Consider the following 16214-nt stretch of genomic DNA (forward strand, 5'->3'; position numbering starts at 1 on the left):
TAGTTTGAAATGGTAATGGAAACATGACATATCAAAGTTCTGAGATGCAGTTAGGCAGTGCCTAGATGGACATTTATACTTCCTTTCAATGCTTATTTTAGAAAAGAAGAAACGTTTAATACCAGTTTTGTAAGATTTTTGCCTTAAGATGCTAATAAAATCAAAACAAATTAAATCCAATGGAAGCTGAAGAAAATAAATAATGAAGATAATAGTAGGAATCAATTAAATAGAAAATGAACAAAAACAATAGAGAAAATGAAAGCAAAACTTGGTTCTTTGAAAGTCATTAATAAACTTGATAAATCTCTCTAGATGGATCCAGAAAAAAATGATAACATACAAATTGCCAATATTAGAGATCAAATAGGGAAATCACTATTAAATCTATAGACATTAGCATAATAGTAATGAAATATAATGAACAACTTTATATTTTTTAAACGTTTTTTTATTTATTCATATATTAGAGACAGAGAGTGTGCGAGCAGGGTCGGGGAGGGGGGAGAAGAAAGGAGAGAGAATCTGAAACAGACTCCACACTAAGCGCTGAGCCTGATGCAGGGCTCCACCTCATGACCACAAGATCATGACCTGAGCTGAAATGAAGAGTCAGACGCTTAACCGACTGAGCCACTGAAGCACCTCATGAACAACTTTATATTAATAAGTTTGGCAACTGATTATCTGATGTTGTTCTTGAAAGACACAAACTATGGGGCGCCTGGGTGGCTCAGTTGGTTAAGCGACTGCCTTCGGCTCAGGTCATGATCCTGGAGTCCCAGGATCGAGTCCCGCATCGGGCTCCCTGCTCAGCAGGGAGTCTGCTTCTCCCTCTGACCATCTCCCCTCTCATGCTCTCTCTATCTCATTCTCTCTCTCAAATAAATAAATAAAATCTTAAAAAAAAAAAAAAAGAAAGACACAAACTATAAAACTGACATGAGAAGTAGAAAACGTAAATAGCTTTATATTGATAAAAGAAACTTAATTCATAATTAAAACCCTTCCCATAAAGAGGAATACCAGGCCCAGTTTCTTCACTGGTAAATTCTATCAAATATTTATACCAACTAAATTCCAGAGAGATATAGAAATTATTATTCCTGTATAATTCTATTCCATCTTCCTTGTTTTTACAACTATTCTTGTTATACATTTCACATAAATAAATGGTACAATAATTTTTATAACTACTATATATAATTTTATGTATTTTGACAAAGTTGAGAGAGGAAAGGACAGCCAGTATATAATCGTAGAATTTTTTATATTAACTTTCTTATTTAACATTTCCAGTTCTCTTCATTTCTTTCTGTGAATTCCAGTTACCATCTGGTGTCATCACATCAATCCAGCTTTGTTCTAGCCCACTTCTTTTGTGCTGTTATTGTCAAACATATTACATTTCTATATACTATAGACCCAACCATACAATTATGTACATATTGTTTTATAGAATTGCTTTTTAAATCAGTTAAGAAAAAAAGAAATATGCATGTATACTGTCTTTTATGATAAAATAAGTACCTTTACTGATGTTCTTTATTTTCTCATGTGGTTTCAAATAACTATTGGGGATGACTTGCTTTAATCCCAAAGAACTTTCTTTAGTATTTCTTATAAGTTGGATCTGCTAGCAACAAATTGTCTCAGTTTTGTTTACCTAGCAATATATTAATTTCCTCCTTAATTTTGAAGATTGTCTTGCCGGATATAAGACTCTTGGTGGGCAGTTGTTTTTTTGTTTTTTGTTTTGTTTTTGTTTTTGTTTTTATTGAGCACCTTGAATATATCATCCTTCTTCCTTCTGGCCTCAGTAGTTCCTGATGAGAAGTCAGCAGTTCATCTTATTAGGGTTCTTTTTCCCATAACAATTCATTTTCTCCTGCTATTTTCAAGATTTTCTTTTTTTATTTTATATGACTATGGATCTCTATTCTACTTGAGTTCATTGAGCTTCTTGGATGTATAGATTAATATTTTTTATCAAATTTGGGAAGATTCAGCTATTTTTTCTTCCAAGATTTTTTTCTGCTCCTTATTCTCTCCTTTCTTCTGGTACACCCATACATTTATCTCAGTATGCATACATTTCCCTGAAACTGTTCATTTATCTTCATTTTTTCTTCTCTCATATTTCATAATCTCTATCAATCTATCTTCAAGTTTGTGGGTTCTTTCTTCTGCCACTTCAAATCTACTGGTGAGCCCCTCTGTTGAATTTTTCATTTACATTACTGTAATATAATTTTCTACTCCAGAATTTTCATTTGGTTCTTTTTTTATGAGTTCCATCTCTTTATTGATATTCTTTATTTGAAGAGACATTACTATCATACCATTCCTCACTTCTTAAAGCATGATTTCCTTTAATCCTCTGAATTCCTGCTTTGAAGTCTCTGTCTACTAAGTTCATCATCTGGGCTCTCTTATGGGTGGTTTCTGTTGCCTGCTCTTTTTTGTGTATATGAGTGACACTTTTCTGTTTCTTTACATATCATAATTTTTTTTTGGTTGAAAACTGGACATTCTATCATATATTTAATGTCTTACAGGAATTCTAGATATTGCTAAGGGGAAGCTTATTTTTTGTTTGTTTGTTTGCTAGTTTGTTTAGTAACTTGGCTTATCCCCCATGGTATGAAGCCTCTGATGTTGCTCCTCAGAGGGCGCAGCCTTGGGCATGTGCAGTCATCCTCAGATGGGAGTAGTGTTAACAGTGCCTTCCTCCTCTCCTTCCCTGATCTTTCTATTAAGCTTCTGTCTCTATGGTGAGCACTCAGTTATTAGCCAGCTGATTCTTCTATTGTTTTCAACAATGTGCTAGGGCAAAAATTGTTTCCCAGTCTGATCTAATGAATTCAGGCCTCTGTGCATGGGTCCTTTTTGAGGCGAGTCCTTTGAGATTCTTCTGACCCCAAGAGAGTTATTTTTAGCTGTTTCTTTCCTTGAATCTCTCTGCTAAGCTAGCTTGTCTGTGGTTACCTTCTTGTTCCCATGGAGTTACCTGCCTCCTTGTAATTACCAAAGCCACCACTGTTTTCAAGAATACTCTTAGGCTTGATCTTCCCCACCCTCTCTCTCAAATGTCAGGTCCAGCCTTGGAACTCCCTGTTTTTGTGGCCTGCCTCTCTCCCTGGGCAAAATATCTGAGCCACTGTTCTAGAGCTGGCTGCCTGTCTTGGACAGTGGCCCACATCATCCTGTTTTAGAAGCAGCACTGTGGACCAGAGAAGTGGACTCTGGTCTTCTCAGCCAGCTTTGCAGCACAGAGTTGGGTAAGGGGTGAGAAATGCTGGTGGTCTTCCCCTCCCAAAAAAGATACTGTGGACCTTGAATGGGAGCTGGTGGGAGGGGAACCCTATCTTCTTGGTCAGGCTCACCCAGAGTAGAGATTTTGTCACTTTGCCCTGGTTGGGGGTGAGGACAGCAGGGTGGTTCAGTTGCCACAGAATCTTGCTATTCTTACCAAAATTTAGTTATGTTCTCAAATGTTTCTCCATTTGCTATATGTCCTTACAACAATTTCCAAAGACATTAAATGGTTGTTTATTTTTAAATTTTTACCGGTTATGGTCATTTCATGGGGGAATAGGTCCACAGAGTTCTTCACACCTCCATTCTGGGGAACAAAAAGAATCCTCCTATGAAATCTTTAAGAAAGAAACAGAGTCTTGTTGATTCATCTATGAGGCCAACATTATACTGACAAAAGAAGGTGAAGATATTACAAGAAAAGAAAACTATATTCTAACATTCCACATGAACATATATGTAAACATCCTTCATAAAATATTAACAAATTCAGTAACATATATAAAAATGTTAATATATCATGAGTGAATGGGATTTGTCCCTGGCATGCAAGTTTACTAAAACATTAAAAAAAATTAAAGTTCTCTGCATCACAATTCACTGCATTAACAGAATCAAAGAAAAAAAATCATGAAAAACGCGTGCCAAAATTCAATACCCCTTTGTGATAAAACACTCTCAAGCACACTAGGAATAGATGGAAAGTGCATCCACCCAAATTTTTAAGAAGTAAGTAAAAAGCTTGGAGTCTTCACAAAAGCATATATATAAAATATGTTCAATATCTTTGGTAAAATTTAAATTAAAACCACAATCACCATAGTATGCACCCACTAAAATGACTAAAATTACAGACTAATAAAACCGAATATTGGTGGATTGTGGGGCACATTGAACTCTTGCATGTTGCTCAGGCAGCTTGAAATGGTGCAGCTACTTTGCAAACAGTACAACGGTGTCTTCTAATGTTACACATAAACTTACCATATGATCCAAGTTTCACCTGCAGGCATTCACTAAGATTGGTTTCTACAAAAAGATTCAAACATGAATGTTGATGAGCAAAGTAAAAACTAGAACGAGTATTAGAAAATATGAGTTTCTGCTTTTATGGCGTCCCACAGAATATGGTCTTAAGACTATATGGCCTTAGAGCATTCCTAGAATAAATGAAAAACAATTGAAGTCACAAAGACTTGCCCGATGATCTATAATTCTTGTTAAAAAGCTGTAGTTATTAACATGGTGGATATTGTTGCAGGAAAAGCCAGAAAGATGAATGCAATGAATAAAGAATCCAGAAACAGATCCATAATGAAAAAAAATAGAAAAATAACAAAAGTCAGAAATGCCAATTATAGAAATTAGTAGTCTTCTTTCAGAAATTTGAGTAAAAATATATGCTCTCCAAACACAGTGTAGACAGAATGCATTTAGAAAACTTATAAAGGCTGTCTTTGAAAGTTAGTTGTGATGGTCTGTTTATAGAATCTCATCCCTTTTGATTTAGATTGTTTTTTAAAATGTTTGACTATAACCTGATTAGAGAATTCATTTTTAGTGGTGCTCTGTTATTAGTATAACTCTGGTTTAAGAAAATTATACTTCAATTTTGTTCGATTAAAGAACACTAATGACATTGTGTTGCAAAACTATACTTAAGGGCTTTTCAGTCCCCCATTACAAATCCCCATTTTAGTTTATGTTGGCAATTTAAGAATTGCATAGGCTCAATATGACATAATTCATTCATCTGGATGCAATTATTTTTAAAGGAAAACATAAGGTCAATCTCATTTTTAATGATCTATTGCCTAATTCAGAAACATCTGCATTTCATCTTATATATTTTAATACTTCATGATCATTTAAAAACAAATATACACTTCAATTTAACTTTTATTATTTTTACTTTTCTTTATATGAAAGAAAGGCATTTTATGCAAGTTGAGCAAAAGCATATTTCATCTAAGAGCATATTTGAAATTTCATTAATTCTAAATGAGGGTTTTGAGAATTCATGGTGCTTTTTCATTTCGAGCATCTTTAGGAATAGCTAAACCACAAATTAATTTGTGGTTTATTGACATTTGGCACCTATAGTCTGTTTCATAATTTCCATGTTTGTTATATTTGCCCTCTTTCCCCATTGGGCTTTCATTTCAACCTAGTTTCTTAAACTTTCATTCAGAAGACTCTTTTCTATCCTAGAAACTAAACCACTCTTTCTGCTTCAGAAGGCAGCTGAAGAAACAAACTTTGCTATTCTCTGTACGGAACCTGTGTAGAAGGCATTGGGCAGGGTCCAAGAAGAGGGAACTGTTTACATCTTCAGTTCCTCCTGGTCAAGGTCCACACGAAGCCCCACCTGGTAATTTCCCCTAACAGCAGACACAACCATAGTCAAACAGAGCAACCAGCATACATTCAATGAGGGGGAGGATTTTCTATTTAAGAATATTTCATCATTTAAAAAAAAAGAATATTTCATCATTTGTGATTTTCTCTGTCATTAACCTCTTAAAAAACTAGAATATTTGGAGGCAGTTTTTTTTCTTCAGCATAAGTAATCAAAAAAAATGAATCAATGAATAAGTGGATAAAATGTATGTGTCTCAAGCTGTGTAAAATGGGAATTTTATGACTTCAAAGGTCAAGCATCTAGATTTACACAGACTCTAACTTTTGGAGCTATAAATACTAGAAGATAAAAAATTTTAGGTACATATTCTTTACAAAGTAAGTGCACAAAAGAAAAAGGCATTTTCCCCTTTTTCTTTGTTTCCCACCTTAACACTACTCCCAGATAGAGAAGAGACCTCCTGCTAAAAATATCACACAGCAGAGTCTCTGTATTTGGGGGAAGTTCTGTCTCTGATTTCATTGTTGCTATCCATCCCTTTGCAATTTTATGTCGTTTTGTTGTTTCTTTTCTTCCTGGTTTCTAAACAGGAGTTATTTTTGGTCTTTGTACTTTAGTCTCTCTTTCCCCATGAGGGTAGTGTTTAGGGCCTTGGGAAGGTGAGGCCCAGATGAATACTGAAAACAGACTAGATGCTCCCAAGGAAGGGTGCTGATTGGAGGTCCATGCTAGGCAGAGGTAAGGGACAGTTCTGTCCCTCATCAAGAAGACTTCAAGACTCTCAACTTGATACCTCAATATGGTCATCAATTTGATGACAATTTGATGGTCATCAAAATGACCATCAATAGCTGTCATAGGGTCACACATGTAATAGGCACCAAATATTTTTAGTTCAAGTGTACTCTCTAACCAGGCACTAATTATTTAATGAAACCCTGGAAAATCAATGATGGTATGCACATGGTTAAATTGGGCTTGGATTTTTGATGAAACCTAAGTATCAGAAATTAGACATTTTAAAATCCACAAGTCTTTGGATATTTAGTTTAAATAACACTTCTGAAAACAAGTTGCACATATATTATTAACAATCACGATACATAGCAAACAGTACAGTAAAAGATATAAAAGGAAATAAGGCCTCTGTTATTTCAAGTATACATTCTGGAAGTAAAATGTGAATATCTGATTTTCATAATTTATTTATTCTATTTAATTTATTTTATTCCTTCCATATATTAAACTCAGATAATGTTTTGGAGTTTTATTTTTCTTTTTGATCCATAATATGAGGATTTTTAGTGGGCTTTTAAAATCCTCCCCACTTTGGAAGTTTTCTTTGTTTTCGTTTTTTTTCTTTTTAACTTTTAGTCTTTAATTGGTCATTGGTCACTTTTTTTTAACTTTTGGTCATTCTATCTTCATATTGTTAAAAGTTTCAACCAATAAATGGTCACTCTTTTTCAAATGTCTTATGAAACAATTACATTATTGAAACCCTTTATTTATTGTGTTATTCAAATTACTTATAGCTCTATCTTTGAGAAGCTGATTCTGAATTTCATCTAGAAGAGTAAATGTGCGGGAAGAGCCTAGAAATTTTTGGAAAGACAGTAAGAGATGACTTCTTTTATTTGATAAACCAACTTTTAGGCTACAGGCTTTAAAACAAGTTGATACTTGACAAGAACAGAGAGATCAGAGGAATTTTATAGATAATCTATAGAAAGGCCCAGGCACTCACTGGAATCCAGCTTATAGCATTGGTGACATCTCATATGGTAGCAGACTGTCTATTGGGAACAAACTAAATAGTACACATTTAAAACACTGGAAGTGAGGGCCACCTGAGTGGCTCAGTCAGTTGAGCGTCTGACTCTTGATTTCAGCTCAGGATCATGAAATCAAGCCCCACGTTGGGCATGGAGCCTGCTTAAGATTCCTTTTCTCCCTCTCCCTCTGCCCCTCCCCTGCTCTCTCTCTCTCTCTCTGAAATAAATAAATAAATCTTTAAAGAAATAAATAAAAAATAAAACAGTTAGTGAATTACATATCAAAATATGCTAAAAGTGATAAAATCATAGAAAGAAAACAAAAATATTGTAATGATCTTAGTTTAAGGAAAAGCCTTTCTTCTGAGCATGACCGAATAAGAGAAAAGTCTGAACATTAAGAAAAAAGTTGATAAATTTGAATCCCACCCCCCCCGAAACTACACATCTTAATTGCAGAAGACACCGTAACCAAAGTGAATATACCATAACCAGAGAAAACTGTTGTCAACATCTACAAGGGCAGATTCTTTTTTTTTTTTTTTTTTTAAAGATTTTATTTATTTATTTGACAGAAAGAGACACAGTGAGAGCAGGATCACAAGCAGGGGGAGTGGGAGAGGGAGAAGCAGGCTTCCTGCTGAGCAGGGAGCCCGATGCGGGGCTCGATCCCAGGACCCTGGGATCATGACCTGAGCCGAAGGCAGACGCTTAACGACTGAGCCACCCAGGCGCCCCTACAAGGGCAGATTCTATCCTGTCTTTAAATCTTTTCCTTTTTTCCCTTCCAACGTGATGTTATCAGTCTGTCTGTGGTATTCCACAGTACTTGCTCATTATTATTTTCCATATAACTATAATTCAAGACCTAACATATAATCTAGGTAATTGTTATTTAATCTCTTTAATGCAGAGTTTTTCAGTCTTGGGCTGTTGATGCTTTGGCCCGAATGATTGTGGATTGTCCAGTGCAACGTCAGATATTTAGCAGCATGCCTGACCTCTAAATGCTAGTAGCAGCTTCAAGCCTAGTCCTAACAATCAAAAATATGTCCCAACATTACCAGGTGTCCCCCTTGGCGCAAAATGGTCCCTGTTTGAAAACCGCTGGTCTGACAGTATTTCAAGTTTACTGGGGGCCAAAGCTGCCCTAGTCATCTCTGACCCACTTTAGTGTCTCAGTGCTTTGCACATAGTAACAGTTCAATAAACGTTTGTTGAATATAAAGGAATAAATAATGATTCTTCTAAAAATCCCTTCTTAACCAAATATACTATTATAAGGAAAACGTATATATCGAGAATATTTTCTGTGTTTGTACATCATTTATGTTAAAATGTATTGGATATAAAATGCAATAGTGAGTGGAATAATTTAGTTTCTGAGAAGACACTGTTGTAAGTGGCTTATCATAACTTAGATAAATTTTGTATGTTCCTTTGTTATTGTTTTAGGACCTTTTCACATTTTTGTTTGAACGGTTTTAAAATGTTTTGTGGGAAAACTGGGTGGAAGGTACAGAGAGTTACCATAAACCTCTTGCCCCCAGTGTTCCCTCTTATTGACATCTTGTGGTTAGCATGGTTCACTTGTTACAGTTGATGAGCCAATCATGATCCATTTTATTACCAGAGGTCCATAATTTACATTAGGGTTCATTCTTTGTGTTGTACATTTTATGGATTTTTGAAGAGATTTCATTTTTTTGAGAGCAGCTTTAGATTCACAGAGAAATTGAGAAGAAGGTACAGAGATCTTCTGTGTAGTGCCCGTCCCCACACGTACGCAGCCTCCCCTATTACCAACATCCCCCACCAGCACTGGTACATTTCTTAAAATCGATGAACTGGCACTGACATGTCATTGTCACCCAAAGCCCATAGTTTACACCAGGGTTCACTCTTGGTGTTGTACATTTTACAGATTTTGACATATATAGTAACTATATCCACCATTATAGTATCATCCAGAGTTGCTACACTGCCCTAAAAGTCCTCTGTGTTCCCTCTTTTTCATCTCTGTTCCTCTTCCCTCAACCCCTATTAACCTTTGATCTTTTTACTGTCTCCAGAGTGTTTCCTTTTCCAGAATGTCATATAGTTGGAATCACACAGTATGTGGTCTTTCCAGATTGGCTTCTTTCACTTAACATTATGTATTCAAGATTCCCTTATTCTCGGTGTTGGCAACTAGGTTTTAAACTCAATTCAGAGTCATACCTTTCTTGGACACTTTTGATTAACAGAAAAATGTACTGTAATAATTGGTCATCCTCATATAATCCATACCTCACACTATGTATCAAAATTAAATAAAAATGGATCATATACCTACCTATGTAAAACCTAAACTATAAAATTTCCTATAGAAAATACAGGAGAAAAATTTTGTGACCTTGGATTAGGCAAGGATTTCCTTTATAGAACACAAAAGGCAGATTCCTTAGCATTCTAAAAATGATAAACTTAAAATTTCTGCTCTTCAAAAGAATCCTTAAAGGACAAGCCACAGACTGGGAGAAAATATTTGCAAAACACCTGATAAAAAAATTTGCAAAACATCCTAAATATATGAAGAACTCTCAAAATGCAGTAATGAGAAAACAACCAATAAATAATGAACAAAAAAATTGAATACTTTCCCAAGGAAAGTGTATGAATAGCAAATGAGCACATGAAAAGATAGTCAACGTGATTAGTCATTAGGAAAATCCAAATTAAAACTATAATGAGATAACACTGCTATTTAAGAATGGCTTTAAAAAACTTCATAATATCTGCTGGCAAGGATGGAGGGCGACTGGAATTCTCATACACCACTAGTGGGAATGCAGAATGGGATAGGCACTTTGAGAAATAGTTTGGATGATGCTTAGAAGGTTAAACATATGACCCATAGGACTCAACACTCCCCTGTCTTAGGTACTTACTAAGAGAAATGAAAGGTATATTCATGTGAGGAACTGTATGCAGTGTTTATGAGGGTTTTGCTCATAATTGCCCCAAATTGGGAATACCTCAAATGTCTTTCAGTTACTGAATGAATAAACAAACAGTGGCTTATCTATTCAACGGAATACTCAGCATTAAAAAATGAATGAACAACGGGGTGCCTGGGTGGCTCAGTTGGTTGAGCATCCTACTCTTGATTTTGGCTCAGGTCATGATCGAAGGGTCATGAGATTGAGCCCCACGTCAGGCTCTGAACTCAGTGTGGAGTCTGCTTGAGAGTCTCTCTCCCTCTCCCTCTACCCCCTCCCTGCTCATGCTCTCTCACACTTTTTCTCTCTCTCTCTAAAAAAAAAAGGAATGAACAACATTAAAACCTTAGAAAAGAAATATTCAACAATAGAGATGAATTTCAGGTTCATTAGGTAAAGTCAAAGAAGCCAGACTCAATGGGCTACAACCTTATGACCCAGTTTCTATGACAGTCTTGCAAATGGGGACAGAAAACAGATTAGTGGTTTCCAGGGGCTAGGGAGGGGTTTGACTACAAAGAAACGCAAGGAAGGTTTTTATGTCCTGGATTTGTTCGATATCTGGATTGTGGTAGTGGTTAGATGATGAATGCACTTGTCAAAACTCAGAATTTCAGCTAAATTGCGTTAATTTTATTGTATGTAAATTGTATCTCAATATACCTTACTTTAAAAAACAAAGTGAAGAATTTATTACAAAGAATTCTGTATTCTAAACTTTACTAGATGGGAAAAACAACTGTTTGAAATAAAAATTGACTACAGAAAGTAAAATTTGAACTGCTTAGTGTGAATTACAGGATTGCATTAGTTCTTCCTGTAGCTCATTTTTTATTTTATTTCCTGCACATTCTTTAGGGTTCCTTTATCCCTCCCCTAACATTCCAGCCATTTCCTCTTGCATTTACAGTCAACCCCAGAAGATGCAGCCAAAAAGAAGCCACACTTTGGAGAAATTGGAAAGGACACTTAGTCTCCCCATGGTGATTTTTAGATATTTTAAAACTGGCCCTGAAATTTGGGTTTTTTGTTTTGTTTTGTTTTTTTGAGAGAGAGAGAGAATGAGCAGGGGAGAGGCAGAAGGAGAGGGAGAGAGAGAATCTTAAGCAGGTTCTATGCCTAGAGCAGAGCCTGATGCGGGGCTTGATCTCACGACCCCGAGATCATGATCTAAGCCGAAATCAAGAGTCAGACACTTAACCAACCGAGCCACCCCGGCACCCCTAAAATTTGGTTCTTTGAAATAAGTGCCATGCAATTTAAAGAAATTTGAATTTCTTTTCAATTTTGAGTAATTCTTTGAACCAATCATGCTAGGCCACAGTGGGGGCAGCGTGACCCTGTTCTCTGCTGCCTGGACAGCAAGAGTCTTCTGTTTGTCCAGCGAAATAGTATTCCCCTTCCTGATGCAGAAGAAAATGCAAGTTTGGGAATGCTGGGACTGCACCTCTATAAGCTGAAAGAAGTTTTCTTTGAATGTAGAAAAGCATCAGCTGCAAATTGGTTAAGTGTGAAGGCTCCATTCTAGAATCAGACTGTCAAAGTTCCTATCTTAGCTCTGTCACTCCTGTGTGATCTTTCAAGAGTTACTTTATCATTTTGTGTCTCACTTTCCCAATCTTTAATATGGAGATGATAATACCTACTGAGGGAGAGGCGAGATACAGAGATAACTCGTGTGAATGGATTAGAAATGTTCATGGCACAAAGTATGTGCTCAACACATCTGCGCTATGATTACCTAATCCATAATGTATCAGAAGTGTTGGGCATCCAATACAATTGAATTACCACGTTAGGAAAATTTTGGGAGAAAATGTGTCCAGTATTTCAAACTAGGATGCCAGGAGTTTACATCCTCTCACCGATCTTCTTCGCTTCTATTTAGCTTAATAAAGTCATGGAAATTATGGCTTTTAGCTCCCAGGCACTGGTGGGTAACAAAGGCAGGCAGGAGAGAAGGCTGAAGAGTCAGGGTAAGACCATGGACCAGAGCCCCAGAGGAGAATCAGGGCAGAAGGTAGAGGCTAAAGGGTCAGAGATTAATAGATCAATACTCACGGGGTCCAGGCTTCACCGGGACCATTTACCTAATTATCGCCCCTCTCTGGTGCTTCTCTGTTCTGCAAATCTGCTGCTCTTTTGAAAGTTTTCTGTGGGATTTAATGTTACCTAACTTTGGAGAATGTGCATGTGAAAAATTCCCTGCCATGGTCTTCCCTTTTGTTTTTTCACTTAGATTCCCCTACTTTTGTGGTGTTGGGCGGGAAGAAGCTAAAGAGCTTGAGAAGCATGGTATTTAAAACAGTTTTCTGGGGGCGCCTGGGTGGCTCAGTCGTTAAGCGTCTGCCTTCGGCTCAGGTCATGATCCCAGGGTCCTGGGATCGAGCCCCGCATCGGGCTCCCTGCTCGGCGGGAGGCCTGCTTCTCCCTCTCCCTCTCCCCCTGCTTGTGTTCCCTCTCTCGCTGTGTCTCTCTCTGTCAAATAAATAAATAAAATCTTTAAAAAAAAAAAAAAAAAAAACAGTTTTCTGAAATGTTGTTTGTAGTCCTTATTTCAATGCATTCTGAAATTTTGCCACAAAGGGGGCTTGTTTTTAAGTGAATGCATATACAAAATAATATGTAGCCTTGTATTGAGGTCATGGAATCTTATTGCACTATTAATTAAACAATCAGAAATCAAGAATACTTTTTTCTTTAAGCCCTAGATCCTAAAATTGGGGACTAATTTGTGAAATCATAATTATTCTCCTTGAATTTAAAAATCAAGCCCAGGGCTTCTCCAGACTCTCTTCTAAAAAGTAACTCACATGAAAACTGTTTTCTAATAATTAATTGCGCATTAGTACATTTTATTTGTTCATTTCATTTATGAAGCCATAAAGATGATGAGAGCAATCGTTTGAAACAAAAAAATCGGAACAATTTCAAAAAAATGTTTTTAGAAAACCTTTTAGAGCAAGTACTTAAATTGTCGTATCCATTTTAATATCTTGGAATATTCCCTTATAGCTGTGCAATGGAGGATCAGTGGCTGATCTTGTGAAGGGATTTCTGAAGAAGGGCAAAAGAATGAGTGAACCCATAATTGCCTATATTTTACATGAAGCACTATTGGTAAGGCAATTTAAATTGTTCATGCATTAATTATGAGGCAGTCCTAGTTCAATAAAAAACATGGATCCTAATTTTAGAAAAATATCACTACATTAGTATTGATGCGAGTATATGCAAAATCTGAAATGTTTAGCGTTACTAATTCCTTGTTTTATTAGAAACCAAGGGGCACCTGGGTGGCTCAGTCATTGAGCATCTGCCTTCGGCTCAGGTCATGGTCCCAGGGTCCTGGAATCGAGCCCCACATCAGGCTCCCTGCTCAGCAGGAAGCCTGCTTCTCCCTCTCCCACTCCCTCTGCTTGTGTTCCCCCCCCCTCAAATAAATAAATAAAATCTTAAAAAAAAAAAAAAAAAACCTACCCTCCTTTGTGTCAGCAGAACCCTGAGTTCTGATGTCCCACCTATATTTCTGAGACTGATTGTGATGAAGGAAGATAATGTGTACTTTTTATTAATAGGTTTTTATTTGCCATTATTTAAAATAAGTAGACAGAATGTTTCATCCACTGAGATCAACATGTTTTTAATGGAGTATTTGATAAGAGTTAAGGAAGGGGATGCTCTAGTTTATGAATTTTTATAAAGTCCAAAGTGGAAATGAGGTATTTTGATTTGACTAATTCAATGTGAAACATTTTAAGAATGTTTGAATGTTAATTTTGACCAGTATTTCCGATTGATTTTGCACAAACGCATCCTTCTGAAAAATGTCATGTTTGTTTGATGCTTTCTTTAAAAGTCATTCTGTATCTCCCACCCCTTAGGGCCTTCAGCATTTGCATAACAACAAAACCATCCACCGTGATGTAAAAGGAAATAACATTCTGTTGACCACTGAGGGTGGAATCAAACTCGTAGATTTTGGTAAGTGTGGCTTGAAATGCGTGAGTTTGGGCTGCAAAATGAGCCCTCAGCCTCGCTTTCTAGGCATTGAAAGTGGAGAAAAAACAGTATCCCACTGAGGTAAGAAAGTGCAGGGATTTTTTTTTGTAAGTTTGGTCAATGAGAGATTCCCAGAAGGAAGAGTGACTCTTTTCAAGCCAGCGAGCCTGTGCCCACACCACTGTAGCAGTATGCGGGTTGATGGTCTGAAATAGACAGCACCCCAAATGCTTGCACTAAGCCTACGTGGTAGTTCCACGGGCCTTATTAGTTGCTTTACAAATGGGCATGTGTCCAAATGCAACATTTCGAGACATGAAGGGAAACCTTCAAAGGTCTCTGGGAAAATTGTTCCTGTCGTAAGAAGGAGGCACAGGGAGAGGTGGTCTCTTTCTTTCTTGGGACCCTGTCTGTCTTATTGCCATGCGTGAACGCGCTGCAGCCCCCTTGCTCTATCCCAAGAGGAGAGCCACCCTGGGAGAGGCGGAGCTGAGAGGCAGGAAGAACGAGGGTCCTCAGTGGTAGAACTGAGCCACTGAATCAATGGATTCCGGCGCCTGCCCTCTCTCTGGACCTTTTGTCATGTGAGATAATAAATTTCCATATTTACTAAGCCAAATGGGCTTCTGTGTCATAGCCAAAGGCACCATAACTGATACGTCCCCTGTTCATCTGGGCAGTTATTTAGCGGTATGACAATGTCCTTCCACACCTCCTCTCATTGGATTCCTGTTGAGTGCACTGGTCCTGGGACGGTGGGCCACATTATTCTAGAACGTCTCCATGTCAAGTGTCCTTCAGTCACCTTTCCCTTACTCTGGCTGGGGAAGGTGTCCCTCCTTGTGCTTCTTTACCCTTTATATTTCTCCCTTTTTGTGTTTATCACATAGGATTTTCACTATCTATTTGGTCCTTATCCTTTGATAAAAATACTTAGAAAGATAAATAGGCTCTTTCAGAGGTAGAATTTCATCTTACTCTATCTTGTAGACCTAATGCTTTGGGTGTAGTAGTTCAGTGAGTAATAGTTGAATGAATGAATGTTACTTCATTTTGCATTTTGGAAACTGAAGCTTAGGGAAGGTGGAAATTAATTGAGTTTAATATCCGAGTGTGTAGCTCCCTAGGGATCTGGCTTACCCCTGGAATGAATTTCAGAGCATCTGGAGAGGAATGGATGAATCGCATATTCTTCAAACAGCCATGCATGCACCTTTTTTTTTTTTTTTTTCCTCAGTTAAGTTTTTGAAAACTGCTGAGCAACAGTGAGCTTGACAGTGAATTTCTGATGAACAACTGGGATGCAGCTAGTCTGTTGCTGGTTGAGTTCAGAGCTGTGTATTGGCACAATCTGGCTGGGTTAGGATACTAACAGCCAACTTGTGCCTGAAATGGAAAAGAACAACAACAAAATGCTTTATATCGCTCCATAGGAAGGGCCGTTCTCTTCAGTCATGAAAGAAAAACTGGTAAACCAGTAGCTTTGAGAAATGCACCTTCCTGGGACACCCTCCAAAGTAGTCTAGATTAAAAACATATACCTAAATAACAAAGTGGACTTTTATGTGATACCTTTGTAAATAATCGTAAGTTGGGAAACTGACAAAATGAGGGCTTTGGTTTTGGATGAATTGAGTTATGGACTTTATTTTCAGCAACAATTAGAAAAGAGGGCCAGTCACCTACTCAGTGTGTTCACAGTGTCTGATACTAAAATGCTATTATTTGCATATAAGATAATGCTCATATTTCTGTTCCCTGTGGTAAGATGACTTG

The 16214-nt window shown here is 37.1% G+C and overlaps 1 protein-coding gene across 1 annotated transcript in view; it reads left to right on the forward strand.

Moving 5' to 3' along the window:
• Positions 1-16214, forward strand: part of MYO3A (myosin IIIA) — a 229963-nt gene that overhangs the window by 12566 nt on the left and 201183 nt on the right. Inside the window, exons 3-4 of the mRNA XM_032396700.1 lie at positions 13452-13556; positions 14321-14420. Coding sequence (XP_032252591.1) covers positions 13452-13556; positions 14321-14420 — 205 coding nt within the window. The remainder of the gene's footprint in view (positions 1-13451; positions 13557-14320; positions 14421-16214) is intronic.

This window comes from Phoca vitulina, unplaced genomic scaffold (genome assembly GCF_004348235.1).
Source record: "Phoca vitulina isolate PV1807 unplaced genomic scaffold, GSC_HSeal_1.0 scaffold93, whole genome shotgun sequence".
In the NCBI taxonomy this organism is placed as follows: domain Eukaryota; kingdom Metazoa; phylum Chordata; class Mammalia; order Carnivora; family Phocidae; genus Phoca; species Phoca vitulina.